At 37.2% G+C, this 24,105-nt stretch overlaps 1 protein-coding gene across 2 annotated transcripts in view; it reads left to right on the forward strand.

Moving 5' to 3' along the window:
* LOC306847689 (rho guanine nucleotide exchange factor 2-like) overlaps nt 1-24,105 on the forward strand; it is a 51,685-nt gene that overhangs the window by 25,652 nt on the left and 1,928 nt on the right. For both annotated transcript variants that reach the window (XM_079381793.1, XM_079381794.1), the window contains 19 exons: nt 5,319-5,386; nt 5,565-5,628; nt 5,801-5,930; nt 6,442-6,548; nt 7,061-7,204; nt 10,801-11,051; nt 11,519-11,644; nt 13,148-13,265; nt 13,510-13,758; nt 13,907-13,983; nt 14,096-14,271; nt 15,196-15,263; nt 15,644-15,832; nt 16,905-17,003; nt 17,374-17,423; nt 17,835-17,876; nt 21,564-21,614; nt 21,723-22,034; nt 22,206-22,386. In XM_079381793.1, coding sequence (XP_079237919.1) covers nt 5,319-5,386; nt 5,565-5,628; nt 5,801-5,930; nt 6,442-6,548; nt 7,061-7,204; nt 10,801-11,051; nt 11,519-11,644; nt 13,148-13,265; nt 13,510-13,758; nt 13,907-13,983; nt 14,096-14,271; nt 15,196-15,263; nt 15,644-15,832; nt 16,905-17,003; nt 17,374-17,423; nt 17,835-17,876; nt 21,564-21,614; nt 21,723-22,034; nt 22,206-22,386 — 2,502 coding nt within the window. The remainder of the gene's footprint in view (nt 1-5,318; nt 5,387-5,564; nt 5,629-5,800; nt 5,931-6,441; nt 6,549-7,060; nt 7,205-10,800; nt 11,052-11,518; nt 11,645-13,147; nt 13,266-13,509; nt 13,759-13,906; nt 13,984-14,095; nt 14,272-15,195; nt 15,264-15,643; nt 15,833-16,904; nt 17,004-17,373; nt 17,424-17,834; nt 17,877-21,563; nt 21,615-21,722; nt 22,035-22,205; nt 22,387-24,105) is intronic.

Genomic DNA, 24,105 nt, shown 5'->3' on the forward strand with positions numbered 1-24,105 from the left:
TTTACAACGCGACCACAGTCTGACTAGCCAAAAATTAATGCGATTTTCACGTCACTCTAGATCGACATTTGTCATGTTTCCGCTCTGTTGGGATTCACTTCAAATATTTTACATACCGGTATTTCTTAGATCACTCATGAAGTTGCGGAGGTAGTCAGTGAAGAGACGAGTGGTGTATTACAGAGACTGCTCTGTTCAAGATAAACTTACTGGGTTGTTTTGTAAATAATTCAATTCAATTCAAGTTTATTTGTATAGCGCTTTTTACGATACAAATCGTTGCAAAGCAGCTCTACAGGAATTTAAGACCTTATGACCTACTCACGAATACACTGGCTTCCACAACATATTAGCTTATGAATGAATGCGAAAACGCTTATTTCAGTGGCCTCCATGTTTACTTCCGTATGACAGTGCGGTTCATGCTATCTTGTTATCATTCTTTTGCACATGCGGGACATACAAAAAAATCGGATCTGAGCAATAAATCAGAATTGAGCACCAATGCTTGCAGTGTGAAAAGGTGACTGCATACCTCTCCCAAACAAGCCAACTGATTGGAAGTATAATTCATGTAGGACAATCTCATGAATAAGTATTTAGCTTTGTGCTGATGTTTAATACTTACAGTTATGTATCTGAACACACCCTTAATGATAAGTATGAGCGGTAGCAATTGTGATTAGACACTAACGATTATAAGTATATAAGGTATAATAACATTACCATTCTTGATTAATGTTTGCTTACATCATCTGTTGATGAAAACCCTGAGAATAAATGCTCCTGACGAAACCCTAGGAGGAGCTTGTTTGCGATCCTGCCAATCACAATCACGCAGAGGCTATAAAAACAGCCGCTTACCTCACTCCTTCTGATGATTTTTCCGTCTTTCTTCCCCCATCCTAACTCCCCCGCTTTCTTTCCATGATTGTCTCCAGGACTTCAGGCTTGAGACGAACATAAGCCTCTTTATTACTTACAAGCCACACCTGTCTGCCCATTCCCTCTTTCACATTACATCCATGTGTTGCAGCACTGAACTGCTGTCTTGAGTCTTATTATGTGGTGGAGAGTATGTGGAATATTTTTAGTGGCTGGTCTACCACAGCATGCCAAGATAACACACACACATACACGCAGTGTTGGGAAGGTACCTTTGGAAATGTAATAGGTTACAGATTACAAGTTACCCTATTTAAAATGTAATAAGTAGTGTAACTTTTCCGTTACTTTATTAATGTAACTGATTACTTTTTGATTACTTTTCTAAATTTCAAATGTTTTCTAATGTCATGTTTAAATCATTTTTAAAACACGTAAACCAGGCAGGGTTAACCTTACAGTAGTACTCAACACTGTCAGACTTTCGAAATCCTTCATCACTTTTATTGAAATTATAATAGTTTAATTTTAAAGCACAGCCACCACAAAAGACCGACTTTGAGATCATTCTGATGTTAAATACAGATTTAAAACATAAGAAATAGTTTAATAGCTATGATACGGCTTTTGAAATCAAATCTTTGCATAGTTATGACGGGAAACACTGGCATCTAACATTAGCTTAGAAAAAACAAGTTAATCTTAAAAAATAAAGCAAATACATTAATCTAAATAGGAGTTATTTAATAAACATGTGTCCTATTCTATGTCCTAAACTCCTGAAACAATGCGTCTCATATTTTAGAGCAGTCACTGCAATTTGTGAAAGAAATCAATTAAATCTGTATGTGGGTTTGTGTGAATACAATTCAGATGTAACCCCCTTTGTAATTCTTAACATTTTCACAAGTAACTGTAATTTAATTTTAAAAAAATTCTCAGTAACTGTAACTGATTACAATTACATTTGTTTTGTAATTAAATTACGTAATTCCTTTACATGTAGCTAGTTACTCCCCAACACTGCATACATGCACACACGTCATGAAGTTAGAGGTCTGGATAGTGTCTTCATGACAGGCGTTTTCACACATTTCACCACATTCACTCACACACTGTAATATATATATATATATATATATATATGCATCATGATATATATGCCTACATTATAAAATGCATGTAAATAACATTTTACAGACATTTAAAGTTAAAGTGACCTCGTTAAAGTGACCTCGTTTCTGTGAGCTGCAGACACAGTCAACCAAGTGTGAATACATATGGATATTTATTAAAAGGGGATCCGAAAGGGGAGTCGCGAGGTTTCCACGGTGATGTGTGTCTCTAGGACACTGAAGGTAAAGAGAAGAACTCGCCTTTTGGGTGTGGGAGAAGTTTTATCTGGTGATTCTGTAACACCCATTTTGGGTGTTACAGAATCACCCACACCAATAACAAGGCACATAATTTCAGCGGGAAAGGGTTTCTTTGTCTCACTTGACACCTCATTTGCATGTTTTATGACTGTTCTGCTCAATCGGTGTAATTCTTCCCACAGTACCGTAAGAATAGTATGATGCATTTCATGATGTCACAGTGTATATCATTGTTTGAGAAATAAAGAGCAGATCATTTTGATATCAAGAAAGAGACATCTAAAAGATATTAAACCAGAGATACATTCATACACCTGAATATGAGTGTTTAGAGCTTACTAATACAAATAACGAGTGATCACTAGGCTAATATAATAACCATCAAGGATCATAAGCAGATGTTACAAGAATGAGATAAAATTATTATGCTACTAGTGCTGTCAATACAACTTAACATGCATTAAACCTGAACAATTATTTTCAACACATTTACATATACATTCTGGTGCACTCTCACACCCTTTCCTGTTTTGCTGTGGTCATATTTAATTTCTTGTTCTCTGTTTTACTATTGTTTTTAGCTTCTTCCTTATTTTGTCATTGTGATCAGATTGCAAAACCAGACAGTATGAGCTGCTCACTGACGAGCTGCTCTGTGCTCGGCTGCTCTGGTCTGGGTATTGATTGCACTGAGAGCTTGTGTGGGTGTTGGAACACTTTAGTTTGTGCCTCTGTACACAGCAAGAGAGAGCAAAGGCCATTTGAATTGAACACCTTTGAGTGGGATCAGATTTACACTAGGTCTTAAAGTGAATTAGATAAATGTATATGCATAAAGATGCTGTTTTATTTTTATGTTTCGTAGATGGAAAGGTAAAGGGAATAAGGATGTGAAAACTACATATTTTTAAAATTAGCTTGTTGGGTTGCGTGAATGACTTGCAGAGTAATCCTTTTAAGGAATCACTGGATAAAGGGCTGGCTTCACCTCGATTAGATGCACATGTTAAGGGGCGTTTATATCAGAAATGTTATTGCGATCAAAAACAGCTGGACGAAGCGCAGCGGAAAGGAACAGAACACAGGAGTCGCTGTGTCTTTTAATATATTTTTAGCTCAGTACACCCTCTTAAAAACAAAACTCTGCTAAAGTGAGTCACAGTGCAACTGCAAAAGACATCTGTGTGCATACATAAGACTATAGCAGTGGAGCTTAAAGGGCATGAATTTGATATTATGAACAGTCTGTCAGCTGAGGTGTGTGTGTCTGTGAATATAAAATATATACATATTTACATATACTGTATACACACACACTAACATAGACTGTCATTCAAAGATTTGGAGTCAATAAAATTTTAATGAGATACTTTTATTCAGCAAGGATTCATTCAATCTAGCCAACGTGACAGAACTTTAGAATGTGACAAATATTTGAAAGTAAATGCTGTTCTTTCTATACATCAAAAATTCTGAAACAAATGTATAACTGTTTCCACTAAAATATTAAGCAGCACATCTGTTTTCGACATTGATGATAATAATAGGAATTGTTACTTTAGCACCAGATCAGCATATGTGACCCTGGACCACAAAACCAGTCTTAAGTTGCTGGGGTATATTTGTAGCAATAGCTAAATTTCTTACCATAAATATATCAAAACTTAATTTTTGATTAGTAATATGCATTGCTAAGAACTTCATTTGGACAACTTTAAAGGCGATTTTCTCAATATTTAGATATTTTCACACCCTCAGATTCCAGATTTTCAAATAGTTGTATCTCAGCCAAATATTGTCCTATCCTAACAAACTATTCATCAATGGAAAGATTATTTATTCAGCTTTCAGATGATGTATAAATCTCAATTTCGAGAAATTGACACTTAAGACTGGTTTTGTGGTCCAGGGTCACATATTAGAATGATTTCTGAAGGATCATGTGCCATTGAAGACTGGATTAATAGCTGCTAAAAAAATCATTGTTGTATCACAGGCATAAATTACATTTTTAAATATATTCAAATAGAAAACACTTATTACTGTTTTTTACTATATTTAAAAAAAAAAATTGCAGCCTTGATGAGATAAAAACATCTAAAAATCTTACTGACCCCCAAATTTTGAATGACGAATATAACAAAGTGAACTATCTTTAATTCTCTTTGAGAGCAATGAGATTAAATAAAGAGCAAACTGAGAGCTGCTTCTTAAATCTCGATTCTGTCTGTGTTTGGCTTTGCCAAGACAACACATTTGCAATCAGTTATATTTAAAATGGACTTCTTAAAATGGACATTTCTACTGTAATTTGTGTCTGTTTTTTAAATAAAATGTTCCTTTTCAGAGCGTCATCTCAAAGATGCTCTGCTGCTCCTTGGGTGATTATTTTGACTCATGTAGGTGTGTGGAAACGGGCAGGGAAACCCCGCCGGAGCCCCCGTCCCTCTTCCTTCCCAGCCACCCTCAAAACAGGAAGCAAAGCCATTCTGAAACAATAGGGGTTCAGAGACAAAAGCAATACGCTGTAACCAGAGAAAATGTTCAGTGACTAGCATGCTGTAAAGATCTAGAACAAGCATTTCAACGCAGACATGGACAGGGGTCAAGAGGGAGAGAAAGAGGGGCAAAAACTGGGTATGGTACATCTGAGATGTCCTTGATTATTTGCTGTAATATCGAAGAGAAGGTTAGAGTACGGATTAGAGGGATTTATTTTGTATTTCCTTGCTGGAAAATCCATTGTAAGCCACTAGCTTTGTTTGGAAACTCTGTGGTTGGTTTCTAGCTGGTGTAAGCTTATAGATCATCTTAGACCAACAATAAAACAGCTACTTATCAGTCTAACATAGTCAATATTGTTTTTGGAACATAGTGGTACGTCAACCAGCTAATGACTAACTTAGACCAACCAGAAATCAAATTGAGATTTATGTGATCAGGAAAGATCACAGTTATCGTTTATTACATTTGTGTGTACATGTGATTGTATGACGCTTATGTCTGATGACGAGATAAAATAACAGTGGTTTTCCTACCTGCTCTTTTTTTTTTCAGCCTGTAACGTCACCATCCACAACCGCTGCAGGGACACGCTACCAAACTGTGTCAAAATGAAACAAAAGGTGGGATATTAGTACACACACTTGTCACATGGGTTACTTGGACCATAGACATGCAGATATTGGCTTTTATTCATGGTATGATGCAGAAGAATTGTATCTAAATTGGGTCAGTTTTCTTATGAAAAAGATTTAGTGTAAATATGTCCTAAATTTGATCTGTCCGTATGTGTCACAATAGCAACAGAAAATGGCGCTAATGAGGAACAATTCGGCCTATCAGAACGTGACTCTGAGGAATAAAGGTGAGGATGTGTTGGAAGCAAGTGCACTGTTTACATCTGGTATTAATATGTTTTAAGTGATGTGTCTCCGGTGACTAGTTGTAATTAGAGGATCATGTAAATATGATTGACCAAAATTGAATAATACCAGGTCTAAACATGACATTGCTCTCTTTGTTCTGCCTCTCTGAAGCCCAATTAAAGGAACGGCCTAGCTCTGCCATCTACCCATCAGATAGTCTGCGCCACTCACTACTCGGGTCCCGTCGCGGGCGGTCTTCTCTCTTACTTTCCAAGAGCGTCTCCACCAATAACATTGCAGGGTGAGTGACAAAAATGACAGACAGATACATAAAATGGGCTCTTATCTGTGAAGTATACTAACAAATCACAAAATGAACAAGTCCCTAGTTTATAAATACTGTAAAAAAAAAAAAAGTTATTTAATTCACATTAATCATGAAATATCTACAGTATATATATAGAGAGAGACAGTTCTCATCACTGTATATTTTTTTATCTTTCTCTTTTTGTGTGTGTGTTTGTGGCTGTTTTAGTTTAATGTAAGCAGTTTTGTTTGAATGTTATATATTAGTCACTATGTTCACTTTATTTTTGAATTCATTTGATATATTTTTATTTTAAAAAATTTTATGTGTATTTTTTGTTTCTGTGCTAATTATGATGCCTGCCTCTCATTTTGTTGTTTTTTTGCTTTGCTTTTTTGTCTTTTGCATGTGATTGCATGCATATGTATACATCTGTTTGTACGCATGGACATGGTCTGTGTGTGCGTGTGTGCGTGCGTGTGTGTGTGTGTGCATGTGCGTGTAGGACTCTGAATGATGACTCTCTGGGGCTGCGCAGGATCTTGTCTCAATCCACAGACTCGCTCAACTTCAGGAGCAGAACCATGTCCATGGAGTCACTCAATGATGAGGGTAAGCAGCACAACTGTTTCCAACATTAATAATAAGAAGATATGTTATCAAATCCGCATATTAGAAGAGTTTCAGAAGGATCATGTGACACTGAAGACTGAGTAATAGCTGCTGAAATCTCAGGAATAAATTACATATTGTATTGCTATAAATGTAAAGGTTTTCTATATTAAAATAGAAAATTGTTATTTTAAAATGGTAATAACTCACAATATTCACAATTTTTACTATATTTTTGATCCAAATAAATGCAGCCTTGGTGAGCATAAGAGACATTGTTGAAAAATATTAAACATTAAATCTTACTGGCCACAAACGTTTGAATGGTGATGTGTCTTATAAAGAATCAAAAAAAATATTTCATAACTTTTTAGGAAAATTAGAGCCACATTTTTTATTTGTGTGGTTGGCTGCTGTTCAGTTCCCAAAGTTCATGTCTGACCAACCTGTTTGCCTTCCAATTGAAGTTATAATACAGAAATGGTTACTATTATTCTTTCTTTTGCTTTTAGGAGAGGGCTACTTCACCTCTCTGCTGGATGATCTAGAGTTTGAAGGCTGGGAATTTGAAGCAGATTCCTGGAGCATGGCTGTAGATTCCACCTACTTGCAGACGCACCGTAAAGATGTTATCAAGAGACAGGATGTCATCTATGGTTAGAAAAAACGCAGATTTAATTCTAGAAACAAAGCATGTTTATTAGTGTAAATAGGCCGTTGACTCTGAAACCTGATAAAAATGCAATTAATTGCTCTTATATAAACAGTAATGCCTGTCCATACACTGTTTTTTAAGAATGAAAACGAGGCATAGAGGGATAGATGTCTGCTCAAGTATGCTTTTAATGGCCTATATTAAAATTCTATACTAATTTGTTGAAAAAAAAAGCACAAAACAACATTAAATGCTATAAGTGAGTTTATGCATCACAACATATAAATACTGAGATTTGCTTAAGATCACATTTAACTGTGCTATTAAAGTATTATTATTTTTAAACATTAATTTTAAGGGAGTTTTAAACAGGGCTCTGAACCGGTTCAAGGAATGAAAATGAAAACCGTGAACGAACAAAATTTTGACTGGAACAGAACCGGAAAAAGAAACAAAATCAAATTTTATAGTTCTGAACAGAATCGAAAATTTTCAATGGCCATTAACCGGTTAATAACGTTATTTTATCGTTCCATTTAATATTTGAAATTTGCTGTCAACCAATCACGAATTCAAGTAGTAGCTACAGACTATGCAAATGTGATGCTGACGCATCCAGCGAGTGAAATGCCCGCCCACGCTCAGCTGTGAACTCTAGTCGCAATGGCAATGAATTCTGCTACCATCTGTTTTAATGGGAGGTAGCAAAATCTAACAGGGTAGCACAAATCGTCAGAACACCGGCGTTAAGAGTTTATCCGACGACAGTGTAAGATGGATTCAAAAGGTCTTACGCACCTGCGGCGCTTCTGTGAACAGAGAAAACACAATAAAACCATATTACATAAAAAGGAATATATATGCCTATACACTAAATATATTTCACATAAATCATTGACAGATTAACAAAACGAAAGAAAAAAAAACAATATGCTGTTAGGCCTACGGTTCATTGTGACGAATTCCAACGTTCTCGGAAAGGAAAACGAGACGGCAGAAAGTAGTTTTCCTTATTTTGCAATAGCTTGACAGTTTTATTTGTTTTGCAATAGCTTGACAGTTTTGAATGATGTCTTGCATCTGTATAATCAACCAGCGTTGGTATGGCCGTATCACGTTGGCGCCTCACGCGCACAAAGACATATTTTTGCAACATTGCAGCCAGTTCATTATCCAAATAAAATACAGTTAAAGGAACGTGTAAAAAGTTACAGTGCTCTGTTGTCCGATCTGTTGCGTTCAGCGTAACCACCGCCTCACTGTGCTGTTATTGCCGATGTGAAGGATGATGTTTTACATTGATGAAAGTAAAAGCCAATAAATAATATTTTAGTATACGTCGAGAATATGGAAACATTTGGATTCGTGCCGAGTGAGAGAGGTAGGCATCAGTTTCACCTTTAATTTGTTTTTGGAATGACATTTTTATAGCCTATAGGCTATATCCTTAAGTTTAGAGGATTTGTAGTGGAGAGAAACTAATAACTGTGTTTATAATGTTTGTAAACATTTTTGATTTACCGGCATTTTAGCCTACATAATTTCTGAATAATAGCCTAATAAAATGCGACGCGGCTTAGCCTTTGTTTGTTTTTCCTCAAAACGCAATTTTATACAATAGTCCAGGTGATATATGAAAATAATGTTCACTTTTTCATGAAAGCATGAAACTTTGTACACTTGTATAATTTGCGGCTCTAAACATTTTCAGAAATGGAGCCATCGCAAAAACACCTCGTGGTTGCCATGGCGACCATTTTACTTTCTGCCATAACCAAATTATGTATTTTGTGTCATATTTCCTGAACCAAACATGATAATACAGAAAAGGTCATGTCTATCCCTGTTTTGATGGTCAAGGATTACAATGATACCATATACAGCAACTTAAACTGTTCAGGTAAAGAGTTAATTGTGAAATCAGCAATGTGAGAAGGAAATAACAGTATCTGATCATCACAGTATCACAGCATTTACAAAAGTCCATATTATGACAGTTATTTTTTTCTTTCTTTGATAATTAACTAATATTTTATTCAATAACACATTAAAAGATTGTTTTCAAGACTACCATCATATATTTCAGAGGTATATAAAAAATAAAAAAAAACATCTCGGGTAAGTGTATTTGTTCTTACCTCTCAGGCATAGTCAGGTAGGCAGTAGTATGTTTCCAATACATTCTTGTTCTCTCTCAACAACGCTCTAACATCAGTTGGGTATGGGATTAAATTAGTGTTGCTGTCACATAACGTGTTGGGTGTTCTGTTCATTACTGCAATTGTGGGAAGATCATTTCACCAGCCAGGAAAGGTGAACGAAAATGCCTCTCTGTGATGTAACAACAAGGCATCAGTTACTTACAGATCTCAGGCTTCTGGAGGGGATGTAGCGTCGTCAGAGTGAGGAGGAAGTATAGGGTCCTGAGCGTATGGCTGTTCTGTACGCAAACATCAATGTCTTGAACTTGATACGAGCCGCAACCGGTACCTAATGCAGGGAGATAAAGAGAGGTGTGAAGTGGGCTCTTTTGGGCTCATGGAAGACCAGTCGTGCCGCTGCATTCTGAATCAATTGTCGAGGTTTGATTGCCCATGATGGAAGCCAGAAGAGCATTGCAATAGTCCAGCCTAGAAATGACAAGGGCATGGGCAAGAAGCTGTGCAGCATGCTCTGTTTGGAAGGGCTTGATCCTCCTGATGTTGTGCAATGCAAACCTGTAAGATCGAGCTGTCTTTACAATATGGTCATTGAAGGTCAGCTGGTCACCAAAGAATAATTTTTGATGAACCTAGCAGGATGATGAAATCATGCTGTAGAGTCGGAGTGGCAGGGAAAACGAGAAGCTCAGTCTTTGCCAGGTTGAGCTGTAGGTGATGTTTCTTCATCCATGCTGAGATGTTTGCCAGGCAGCCTGAGATCCATGCAGCTACTATTTGATTGTCTGGTTAAAATGAATGATAGAGGTGTGTGTCATCAGCATAGCAATGGTAGGAGAAACCATGTGCTTGTACAATGGGTCCCAGTGATGTAGTGAATATGGTGAAGAAGAGGGGTCCAAGAACCGATCCCCGAGGAAACCCTGCGGCCAGTTGATGTTCTTTGGATAGCTCTCCTCCCCAGGAAACCCTGAAAGACCTACCTGTGAGATAGGATTCAAACCAGTGGAGTGCAGATCTGGTGATGCTAGACAGGTGATGGTGATGCTCTCCCCACCTACAATCCCTGCCGGCCCGAGACTCGAACACGCAACCTTTGGATAATGAGTCCGACTCTTTAACATTAGGCCACAATTTCCTGATAACGTGCTAGTTAGCCAGTTTCGCAGCTAAAGTAAACAGTACTGCTCGTCACCCCACAGAAGAGAGGGGTGGGGTCAGCAGAGCTCATTAGCATTTAAAGCAACATGGACTAAAAAATGGCTTGATGAAAACAGCTGATTTTGACAGGGTAAAGAAGGTGTTTTTTACACTACTATTGAGACATTTTAACCAAAGTATGTTATAGACTTTTCATTAAGACTCTAAAGAATTATATCAACTTGTGGAAAATGGGCATCCAATGGCCTCTTTAAGAACCTCGCCGATGTCATTTCAGAGCTGATCCAGACGGAGCTCCATCACGTTCGGACGCTGCGGATCATGGATGGTGTGTTCAGGCGGGGCATGCTGGAGGAGGTGCAGCTGGAGCCAGGAGTCGTGCATGCGCTGTTCCCCTGCCTGGAGCGCCTGTTGATGCTTCACACGCACTTCCTCACACAACTCCTCGCACGGCGCACTCAAAGCCTGCAACCTGACAGCACAAACAATTTCACCATCACTCAGATCAGCGATTTGCTAATGCAACAGGTAGGAGTGTGATTGTTAGTTTAGGTGGGCGGAACAGGAAATAAATGCATTTGGTTACATTTGGCCTGCCTTAAGTGATTTTGGATGAATGTGTCTGTTTTAATTGCCAGTTTAAAATGTGTCATACAAATTAGAGCTGTCAATTTAATGCATTAATGTAAAAAATAAACAGTTAATTATGCCATAGTGCTACAAAATGGAATGGATCTGTTTTAAAAGTGTTTTTGAAATTACTTTTAACAAAGAGCCTTAAAAAATATTAATTCATTTAATTGCAAATACATGGTTTTGAATAAGAAAAGCTTGATGTCATGATGTAGAGGCAGTGAAAAGTCCACAAGAAAGAAAAAGTGACAAATGGAAATTTAAACGTCATTCTCTCCGAGTGTATGAGAGTGGGAGGTTGAAAGCTTTCAGGTTTCAAGGAGCAAAATGTTCACAGTGCACTGTCTTTGTGTGTCCGTCAGTTCTCAGGTCAGTGCGCTGACGAGATGCTGAAGGTGTATTCTGAGTTCTGCAGTCGTCATATGAAGGCCGTCAAACTCTACAAAGAGCTGCTGGCCAGAGACAAGAGACTGCAGCTCTTTATACGGGTAAGAACAAGAGGGACCAGCGAGGGTGTTTGCTGTCCGGGTGCATTTTGTGTTTGCATAACCGGGTCAGGTGTTGTCTCATGTGTTGCTAGTGGGAAGACAGAGTGGTACTGAGTGATGAATGATGGTGGGCGGGTGCATTAATGGATTAAATGCCTGCAAATTCTCATAGATGTGTGAATCATCAGATTTCCAGGTATCTTGATCGTGTTTGGCTCTTGTGCATTATTTTAGTTGTAATAGCTTAGTATGGGGCTGTTTCAATAACAAAACCAGCGACATAGCAAAACGCATATGCTATTGAATGCACTCCTTTTATTTATAAAGTTAAATATTGTCAGAGCAGTGGTGTGCAAGGTGACCCAGGGTTGTGTGTGCACGTTCTTGTCAAAACCTTGGCTTTCCTATTTAATAAAGACAAAAAGGCAAGTTTTAAATATTAATATAAATATTAATAATTTTGGGATACATCAGCAGTAAACTTCTGTCCAATACTGGTCAGTGCCTGATATGATTAACTTCTCTCCAATACGGTAAATTATTTGAGCATATAAGGCTATTTTCATGGCAAAATGAAATTACCTGAAAAGATTCTGACCAAAATTATAATGTATACTATATTATATATTGCTATAATATTTATATATTTATTAAATATTACTATATTATTTATATATTTATTATATATTACTAAACAATATTAGTACAATTTTGTCTGATACTATTAAATAATTTTATAAATTAATAAAAATGATTCATTTTAATAGTATTTATTTATTTATTTTAATTACCATCAAAGGCTATTTTCATGGCAAGATCAAAGTATTTTAAAATGAAAAATACTGGCTAAAATGAAAATGTGTATAAAATCATATATTGTCTGAATATAAAACAAATAACTGTAAATTTGTTTTTAAATCTACAAGTGAATTTAGGCATCACAACATTACAATGTACAGTATAAAAGGATGTTCACTTGAAAAGTTTTCGGTTACACTTTATTTTAAGGTGTTCTTGTTACAGTGTAATTATACATTTAAGTACTGAGTAATATTAATTAACTACATGTACTTACTATATGGATAGGGTTAGGATTAGGGTTTGGTTTAAGGTTACTTGCATTTAATTATGCATAATTTATTGTTATTATAATAGTAAGTACATGTAACAAGGACACCGTAAAATAAAGTGTTTTCAAGTATTTTTACAAAACTTTGTTACAGATTTACAGAATTCTACTTAGAAATAAAAGTTTTAGTCATTAAATATTTGCTTGGTTAGCTTTAAGCTCACTTAAATTAGTTCTAGCTCATTAAACATGATGTTATGGTATCTTTCTAAAATCAGTTTCCTGAGCAGGTGCCTTCATACACAAATCTGTCTGACTGGGCATGACAGCTGCTGTAGATTTTGGACACAACTTTAGACTGTCTGTGTAGAAATATAGCACACAGAGGCAGAAACCGTTGACAGTCCATTTATCATTGTCTTTATCGCTCTCAGAGGGTGAGTCGGGGTCCTCTACTCCGTCGTCATGGGTTCCAGGAGTGCATCCTATTGGTCACTCAGCGCATCACGAAATATCCCGTCCTGTTGCAACGCATCTTTGATAACACCAAAGGTAACACACAAGCATATAAATGTCACCAATATTAATACTGACTGTATTTAAACAGCTGCTCACCTCCGGCCTTCCTTCCATGGTCTGTAACTTTTCAGTGTCCCTTTAAAATGTATATATATTATTTTTTTTATTATTTTTATATATATATATATATATATTTTGTATTATTATTATATACATGTGTCATAAAATGCCCCTGGTTATGGACTTTTTAGACTGACTATTGTATGTACCAATGCAGACAATCCAGAGGAAGCTGCAGGTCTGTCTCATGCGCTGTCTTGTATACGGGAGCTGCTCTGTTCGGTGGACCAGCAGGTGTTGGAGCTTGAAAGAACACAGCGACTGCAGGAGATCCGGTCCAGGGTCGACCCACGGGCTGAGGCCAAACTCCGCTCCGGAGCCCTATTCAGACCGGCTGAACTGCTCCGCAGGCAGCTGATACACGAAGGCACGCTGCTCTGGAAAACGCCCAGCTCTCGCCTCAAAGGTAGTGAAGACTGTGACTGTTTATGAGGAAGTGTGATGTGATACGTGTCTATGTGAGAGGGAGAGAGACACATGCTATTGTATTAGCTGACATGTAATGTGCTGTGGGTGTTTGAATGTACAGAATTTCAGTTTTCTTTGTGTTCTAGATGTTCAGGTTATGCTGATGACTGATATTCTAGTATTCTTGCAAGAAAAAGATCAACGGTTCATCTTTGCCAGTTTGGTAAGTTACTTTGCGATTAAGTATTTAAATTTTCTATGTAGCTGTGATACTGTGAAGCGAATTGTTTGTGAAAATCTGTGCAATATCTCTTTTCTTCTCATTCTCTCTGTAGGATAAATCTGCTGTGGTCTCACTGCAGAGTCTCTTGGTCCGAGACATAGCTAATCAGGAGCGAGGCTTGTTCCTGATCAGCAGTGAGTCCAGCCCACCTGAGATGTACGAGCTCTATGCGGCATCTAAAGATGACAGAAACACCTGGATACGGCTCATACAGCAAACCATCAGCAGGTACATGCATGCAAATACATCAGTCCACACAACACTCAAAGCTGCCATTTGACTTTTTCTCCATCTCTCTCTTTGCAATTGAATGGAAAATCCCATGAAAGCACTTTTCTCTATTGTTCCTTTGTATTCTCTTTTGAATCAGGACATTTCGAAGGGATATGTCAGTTCTGTGGGAAGCTTGACTTGCCAGTAGCCTTTGTTTACATTACAGCTCAGCAAAAACAAACTTGACAGCTTGCAAGGGATTCCTTCCCAAAAATATAAAGACATCTTAGAAAAGACACCATTTATACTATGTGTAAAAAATAGTAAGAGTGATATTACAGGCAATAATGTAAAATTCAGTAATTATTTATTGATTTATTAGTAAGTACTATTATTATTATTATTCATATTTATAATTAGAATGAATAATAGTTATTAATAGTAGTAATTGTTGTTATTTTATTCTTCATATTAATATTATTAATAATAAGAATAATAATTATGTGGTATAATATATATATTATATATATGTTATTATTATTTATTAATAGTTATCATTAATAAATATTTATATTTGTTATTTTTGTAGCCTTTTTTTACTCAACATTTTTTTGCTAATACCCCCTTGCTCCCCTCTGGGAGTCCCCTGACTGCAGTTTTAAAAAAACCCTGGTATACAGTGACACTTTCAAAATGAATAAATTCTAACCACTTCCTTCAGAAAAAAATAAACTAGCAAAGAAAGTACAAGCATTGGCAATATTTTCAGTTTCATTCAAGAACTGTATAGAGTGACTTATATTTTCTGTCTATTTTCCAAGAAAACAAAGCAGGGACACTAGTGTATAGATGACTGCAGTGTTAATTGACTTCCACTAAAGGCACTAAACTACCATTTTAGTGGTCATTCTCATTTACCTTCATTGTTTTATCACACAGCTGTCCATCAAGAGAAGAATTCCCTCTGATAGAAACGGAGGACAAGGCCCTTCTGCGAAGACTCAAAGGTTTGCTTTAAACACTAACGCACACACATTCACACTCCCAACACTGGGACAAACACGTTTTCATTCAGACTTTTTTTTTTCAAAAGATGAATCACTACAGTGGGTTAAGCATTGAAGGATTGAAAGAAGCATTTTAAAAAGCTCAAAAGTGCTCTTTCACCCATCTGTCAGTTCAGTTGGTAACCCATCACAAGACATTTTCTCAAAACTAATGAGCTAGCTAGTAAAAAAAGTTGTCTTGTCTTATACAGATTTTTATGTTTTGACATCTTTATACAGAATTTGAAAAAGGAACAAGGCCACTATCTTGAGTGTAAAGATGCTGACGTTGGCGTTTTATTCAAACAAGCACTTTGTTCCACCTTTGCTCTGTGTTTCAGCTGATATCCAGCAGAAGGACAGGGAGGTGTTAGAGCTGCTTCAGGAGCGAGTCACCCTGTTCTCTGACTTGGCGGAGGTCATGGGAGGTTATGAGGTCATGCTGCCGTCCTGTTCCAGAAACCTGTTCAGAGTCGAGTCTCCTCAAGCGCCTCGCGGGGAACAGCTGCTCACACAGGCCATAACTGAGGGTAAGACAGACAGGATGTTACATTCGGGGCTAAAGCAGGGCGTTCCACCTGTATGAGGCTGGTTTCACCCTCTAGTGTGTATTTATTTCACCGCCCATGTTAATAGGTTAAAGCAGGGGTGCCCAACCCGGTTCCTGGCAATCGACTGTCCTGCAAAGTTCAGCTCCAACTCTAATCAAACACACCTGCCTTTAATTTTCACGTGATCCTGAAGACCTTAATTAGTTGCTTCAGGTGTGTTTGATTAGAGTTGGAGCTGAACTTTGCCGGACAGTCAATCGCCAGGAACAGGGTTGGGCACCCCTGGGTTAAATTATTCACACTATGAGTAAGCAGTGCATTGCCACAGAAAAGAAGGTTAGAGTGCAAGACTGCTTTTGCCATGTTAGGTGATAAGGTGATTTTTGTATAATTGTTTTATTTATTCATTCATTTATTTTTTTAATAATTAAAAAAACACAACCATAAAAATCTTCTGGTTTTATGTTTAATGTAAAAATATTCAAATATCCAAATGAAAGCTTTGAAGATTCAGCATCTTAGCAATTAATAAATCGGCACGGCATCTGAATAAATAAACGACAGATTACATTAGTGAAAACAGAAGCAAAATATATTTCAGACAGTATTTTTAATTATATATGTTTAGTTCATAGAGATTAAAAATATATTGGAAATATTTAAATATATATATTTCTAACATTTAAATTATTGTCTGAAAAAGTTTGAGGTTTTGGCATTGTAGAAATTGAAAATATTTGAAATATATAAAATATTGACCAATGCTCTGAATAAATTATTGTTTATGTTTTTGTTTTAGTTTGTGTAAATTAAATATATTTAAAATAAATAAAATAACAAGAAAAAGATATTAAAATATTATAAAATTCATACTTGCTGCCAGTAGATCTCTGTCTCTCTTTATTTAAACAAAAAGTTTAATATTCTTTTTTTTTTTTTTCATATTTTGGAAAGTTCACAGACCATTTTAGCTAAATCTTCTGACCTCATGCTCAGATCTTCAATAATATCTTTTAAAATGTCATGATGTACTTTGTCTCGCTCTCTGCAGTGGACAGATTGACAGAGCTGTTATTAGGATCCAATTTTGAGGTTCCTCTGCCCTGCAGTTCCAACGGCCATCACAACCACACTGGAGCGCTAGTAATCAGTAGGTGTCAAATACACAACACACAGTATGTGCTACGTGTTGGTTTCTGTTTAGTTCCTGTCTGACCTTATTTGGTATTTCCTGTTCTCGTTTTGTTAATCTTCGTTCATTTAGATCACCTGTTTTAATCAATCATCTTGTTTGCTTCTTTGTTTCCGTTCCTTTATAAGTCCTCAGTTCTCCCCTAATGTTGGTCTTGGTTTAATGTTATTTCAATGGAAAGTTGTGTGTTGATGACAATTATTAAAGACTCCTTTCATCTACTCCTTCGTCGTGCACCAGTTACTACAACCACGTTCCGTGACCGTATGTAAATGATTGGCTAAATATACCTTATTATCTGACCATTGTGCTTCCTGCATTCTTCTAGATGGACAAGAGGTATTAGTCAATGGCTCTCAGGAGAACCAAGTTGTTCAGGTACACAAAACTAACTTTTTGTAAGAAAATATGCTTCTAAATCTGTTACGGAGTTGCTTATCATACTTCTCTGACATCCAGCATTGCCTGCTTCATGAAATGTAATAATTATGCACACAGTAAGATGGTTCAACGCTATTGCTGAGTTTTTATGTAATGCTGAAAAAAAATTAGTCATTTTCCAAGCCCATCTGAAACTTGCAGGTTTCCATAGCAACCTGAATCTACCAAAAAACTCTCCATCACGACTCACCACTGGTGCTTGAAAGCTGTGCTTCATCTCCCTTTTCATCGACACATAGCAAGACAGTGCTTATCAATGTGTGCTGACGAATGAAAGCTTTTTGAATTAATTTGCTGGTTTGGAATTTTGATTGTGTGAATAATGAAAATCTTCCCAATTCTCTACAGGATGGTAATGGGAATCAAATGGAGGACAAGACACCAAGTGAGGTACTGACATTTAGGCTTAATGTGTGCTGTGTAGGGATGTGCTGAGTGTATCAGCGCATACATATGGGCTGATAATGATAACTGATTATTTAACATTTTACTTTAGAATTCTTTAAACTGAATAGAATGACTAGCAAATTAATAAAAACAAAGCACACTTACACACACAATAGCTTGCGATTTAAAAGATTAGAATATGGATTTTGCAATACATACAGTCAGGTCCATAAATATTGGGACTTTGACACAATTCTAACATTTTTGGCTCTATACACCACCACAATGGATTTCAAATGAAACGAACAAGATGTGCTTTAACTGCAGACTGTCAGCTTTAATTTGAGGGTATTTACATCCAAATCAGGTGAATGGTGTGGGAATTACAACAGTTTTCATATGTGCCTCCCACTTGTTAAGGGACCAAAAGTAATGGGACAATTGGCTTCTCAGCTGTTCCATGGCCAGGTGTGTGTTATTCCCTCATTATCCCAATTACAATGAGCAGATAAAAGGTCCAGAGTTCATTTCAAGTGTGCTATTTGCATTTGGAATCTGTTGCTGTCAACTGTCAAGATGAGATCCAAAGAGCTGTCACTATCAGTGAAGCAAGCCATCATTAGGCTGAAAAAACAAAACAAATCCATCAGAGAGATAGCAAAAACATTAGGCGTGGCCAAAACAACTGTTTGGAACATTCTTAAAAAGGAACGCACCGGTGAGCTCAGCAACACCAAACGACCCGGAAGACCACGGAAAACAACTGTGGTGGATGACCGAAGAATTCTTTCCCTGGTGAAGAAAACACCCTTCACAACAGTTGGCCAGATCAAGAACACTCTCCAGGAGGTAGGTGTATGTGTGTCAAAGTCAACAATCAAGAGAAGACTTCACCAGAGTGAATACAGAGGGTTCACCACAAGATGTAAACCATTGGTGAGCCTCAAAAACAGGAAGGCCAGATTAGAGTTTGCCAAACGACATCTAAAAAAGCCTTCAGAGTTCTGGAACAACATCCTATGGACAGATGAGACCAAGATCAACTTGTACCAGAGTGATGGGAAGAGAAGAGTATGGAGAAGGAAAGGAACTGCTCATGATCCTAAGCATACCACCTCATCAGTGAAGCGTGGTGGTGGTAGTGTCATGGCGTGGGCATGCATGGCTGCCAGTGGAACTGGTTCTCTTGTATTTATTGATGATGTGACTGCTGACAAAAGCAGCAGGATGAATTCTGAAGTGTTTCGGGCAATTTTATCTGCTCATATTCAGCCAAATGCTTCAGAACTCACTGGACGGCGCTTCACAGTGTAGATGAACAATGACCCAAAGCATACTGCAAAAGCAACCAAAGAGTTTTTGAAGGGAAAGAAGTGGACTGTTATGCAATGGCCAAGTCAATCAACTGACCTGAATCCGATTGAGCATGCATTTCACTAACTGAAGGGAAAATGCCCCAAGAACAAGCAGGAACTGAAGACGGTTGCAGTAGAGGCCTGGCAGAGCATCACCAGGGATGAAACCCAGCGCCTGGTGATGTCTATGCGTTCCAGACTTCAGGCTGTAATTGGCTGCAAAGGATGTGCAACCAAGTATTAAAAAGTGAAAGTTTGATTTATGATTATTATTCTGTCCAATTACTTTTGGTCCCTTAACAAGTGGGAGGCACATATGCAAACTGTTGTAATTCCTACACCGTTCACCTGATTTGGATGTAAATACCCTCAAATTAAAGCTGACAGTCTGCAGTTAAAGCACATCTTGTTCGTTTCATTTGAAATCCATTGTGGTGGTGTATAGAGCCACAAATGTTAGAATTGTGTTGATGTCCCAATATTTATGGACCTGACTGTACATAAAGACAATGTGAAAAACTCGTTAACTTTTGCTTTTAATTTACTGAAAAATTAAAGGTCCCATGGCATGAAAATTTCACTTTATGAGGTTTTTTAACATTAATATGAGTTCCCCTAGCCTGACTATGGTCCCCCAGTGGCTAGAAATGGCGATAGGTGTAAACCGAGCCCTGGGTATCTTGCTTCGTATCCAGGGTATCCTGCTTTTTGAGAAAATGAAAGCTCAGATGGCCCGATCTGGAATCTTCCCCTTATGTCGTCATACGGGGAAAGGTTACCTCCCCTTTCTCTGCTTTGCCCGCCCATGAGAAAATGAGCTAAGACTGTGCGTGAGCGCAATGTTTTTTTTTTTTTTTCCGAGAGAGACATCATGGCTTGCAAACGAGCGATGCACTGTTATGCTTCTGAGCAATAATAAACTGCGCATGTTAACAGACCAATTATGTTCATAATTTGAATCACCGAAAGCGTTGCTTCTCTGCCGCTCGCTGCTCAGAACAGACGCCGAGAGAGGTGACACTGCGTCGGGAGAGAGACCTCGCGCTCGCGGGGCAGTACTGGAGACATCTTCCAACTGAATAAGTTTTTTTTTTTTTTTTAGTCGTTAGGTTTGTTAGCATGTACCCGTTATGGGAAAAAAGCCGCCTAAAGGGTCTGAAAGTTACTAAATATTGTTCTAAAGTCGCGCTCGTGTGTGTGAGACATGGGAGCTAATGGCAGCGGGCGGTGGATATTGTTGCGGTCCACCCAGGTAAAGTCTATGTGTGGGAAACACTGACCGTATCCAGACACAATATTTTAAACTAACCATTCGGAGACGTCCTGCTGTAGCCGCTGAGTTGCAGCTTCTTCATCTGGTGCTTCTCCATCCGGATCAGATTCTGGGTCAAACTGAAAAGCTTGAAGGACTGCGTGTCTACGAGCCATTGCGATACATCCACTGTCAACATTAACGCATGGTAACGTAGTCGCAAGCTGGTTAAGGCCACACCTACCCTCCACCTTGCCCTGCTCTCTCCTCATCATTAGCATTTAAAGCTACAGACACAGAAATGGCTCGTCCTAAGGAAAGCTCATTTTGGGACTGGCTTGTAGTGGCTGAAATTCTGCACCAAAGCTGAATTTCGGGAACGAGACTTCAGATACAGTACTAGGGACCACTTAGGCCTATATAAAAGCATCCAAAAAAACAGCATGTCATGGGACCTTTAAATTCAAATGTTTGGGATCAGTAACTGTATCAAATTAATATTTCATTCAGCAAGGATGCATTGTTGATCAAAGTGACAGTAAAGACGTTTGTAATATTACAAAAGCTTTTCATTTCAAATAAATGAACTCTCTATTCATCAGTGAATCCTGAATCCTTTCTATTCATGAATATCCTTTTTTACAACAAAAACATTAAACCGCACAACTGTTTTCAGCATTAATAATAATGTTTCTTGAGGAACAAATCAGCATATTAGAATGATTTCTGAAGGATCATGTGACACTGAAGACTGGAGTAACGGCTGCTAAAAAAAAAAATCAGCTTTGCCATCACAGAAATAAATTATTTTAAAATTGTTATTTTAAATTTATAAACCAATGCAAACCATGGTCCATAACACAATTACGTGAAATTATCAACTGTAATTCCATTATTGGTATGAATTAGTTTTTAGTTATTATGCAAAAAAATATTGCCCTCCACTGTACTGTGCATCACTAGCCTCCTATAAATATTACAAGGACACCCAAATTTCCAGGCTTGTATGGACTAGTGTGTGTATTTATGTATTTATATTATTATTTTTTATTAATATGCACCTGAATGTCTTTTGTGTTTTAGGAGGTGTCACAGAGGCTGGTGAATCTCAGTGCTCAGTTACACGCTCTGCAGGTATGTGTGCATTGCAAAACACATTTATCAGATATTCTTCTAAGCACTGACGTCCAAACGGGATCCAAAATGAATTGTCAGTGAGGCCAAAAACTCATCCTCTCCTAGGGTGTGGTGATACGACAGGACTCCATCTTAGAGCTCTGCCTACGAGAGAGCTCCGTCTCCCTGGCCACCGCAGGGGTTCGGATGGTGCGCTCCCTGTCCCGGGATGGAGCGAGTGACGTTGGCTCTCTGGGAGAGCTGGCCCTGCTTCAACGGCAGCACAGTCTGCTGCAGGAGGAGCTGGGACGCCTCAGGGGAGCCGAGGGCAAACTCAGGGACAGCGAGAGAGCCAGAGCCCAGCTGGAGAAACAGCTCAGGGATCTTAAGACCAATAGCGCCGCTCGAGGAAATGGAGCTGGAAGTGCAGGCTCACGGGTGAGTTCATTTTACAGTTTTTAGTTAGGTTTTAGTTTAATCAGAATTCAAATTTATTTTTGCACTCAGAAGCAAAGCTTGTCAAACACCACATGACGCATACTAAAGTATGCAAGAGCTACAATGTTGTAGCTCCCAAATCTCATTCGCTTCTCATTTCCTCTTTTCAAGGCCCCATCAACTCGCAGAGAGAGCGATACCGACCCCAATACTGACACCCCATTGGCTAGCCAGGAATCGATGGACCAATCAGATGGCCTGCAGGAATGCAGTGATGTGGATGTGATCTCTGATGACGATGAAGACGACGAGGTGGATTCGAGGGTGTCTCCCCATTCAGAAAGTCCCAGAGGTCTGTAGAATGACACAGAATGACATTATTAGAACCAATATAATTACACATACATGGATGTAAATATAATATATAATGTATATATAATTTATATAATATATTTTATTCTATAAAATATTTATATATAATATATTTATTATTGATATAAAATGATAATATATAACAATATAAATGCATATATAGATATAAATATTATGTATGTATTCATAATTAAATAATGCAAAATGTATAATGTATGTATATGAATGGATGTACATAGTTTTTCAAGAGCAAAATTATTTTTATGTATTTCTAATTCATATATTAGATTTTTATGTGTATATATATGTGTATATGTATTTAGAATTAATATAATGTAAATTAATAATATAATAATAAATATTATTATATGGCTACTATCAAATAAGTCAGTAAATGATTATACATTGCATTTTTAAATTATTATATGAGGGGGAAGGAAAGATACAAGAGATTAGCACAGTGTAGGAAACTGTTTGCCAGGGAGTTTGTTGCTCTGATTCTGTTCCTTTTTTATTTGAAACGATTACATATTTATCAGACAGTCTGCATAGATGTGCTTCATCTAGAACGCTGTAAACTTTGGCCCTTTGTAACACTAACAGCAGCCTACACACGATTATGCAACCAATGTGCACAACACGCATACACGTTGAATTTATCACATTAAACCCTCCACACTCACCCCCACACACACACACACACACACACACACACAAAGCTACACTAACTCCAAACACACACTAAACTCTGTCAGACAGGAGAACCTCCTTACACATAAATGTAGATTTCTTTCAATTTGTCTATTATTTGTAGGCATGTGTGTTATAGGTGAATAATGGCAATAAATTACAGGTTGAGCGTCTCAGTAAACACTCAGAGCTTCAGTGTGTCATCCACAGTGAACATACCTTTTTTACATACACTTAAACACACAGAAGGCTTGACTTTTAAAGTCCTTTGAATATAATTTCAGTCTTGAGGTGCTCGCACTGCATGTGAAAAGGTTTCTCAAACAGTAATTTTTTGTATAATTGAAACTTTTATTCATCAAGGATGCATTAAATTGTTCAAAACTGATCGTAAAGACACTTGTATCACATTGTTTTTGATTTCAAATTCTGTTTTGTTAACGGTCTATTCATTAAAGAATCCTGAAATTATAATTTCTCTCAAATATTTGGCAGTAAACAAACATCTGTAAACATCTGTTTTCAGCATTAATGACAATAAGAAATGTTTCTTGAGCAGCAAATTGGCTTATTAGAATAATTTATATATGTATGTATGTAGCTGAGCTAACAGATATTGTGTGCAAGCATGTGCACTGAATTACACAGAGAAAATAAATATTTCCAACCATCCATAAACCACTATATTAACCACTATATTTTGTTATTTTTAGTGCTGTCGAACGATTAATCGCAAGTAATCACATCCAAAATAAAAGTTTTTGTTTACATAATGCGTGTACTGTATATATTGTGTATATATAAAGACCACACATACAGCATATATTTAGAAAATATTTGCATGTATTTGTGTATATATTTATATTATAAATTATATAATACATAAATATTTAATATAAACGTAACACATTTTTCTTAAATATATGCATGTGTGTGTATTTATATATACATAATAAATGTACACACACACACACACTATGCAAACAAAAACTTTTATTTTGGATGTGAT

The sequence above is a fragment of the Barbus barbus genome (assembly GCF_936440315.1).
Source record: "Barbus barbus genome assembly, chromosome: 27".
Taxonomy (NCBI): domain Eukaryota; kingdom Metazoa; phylum Chordata; class Actinopteri; order Cypriniformes; family Cyprinidae; genus Barbus; species Barbus barbus.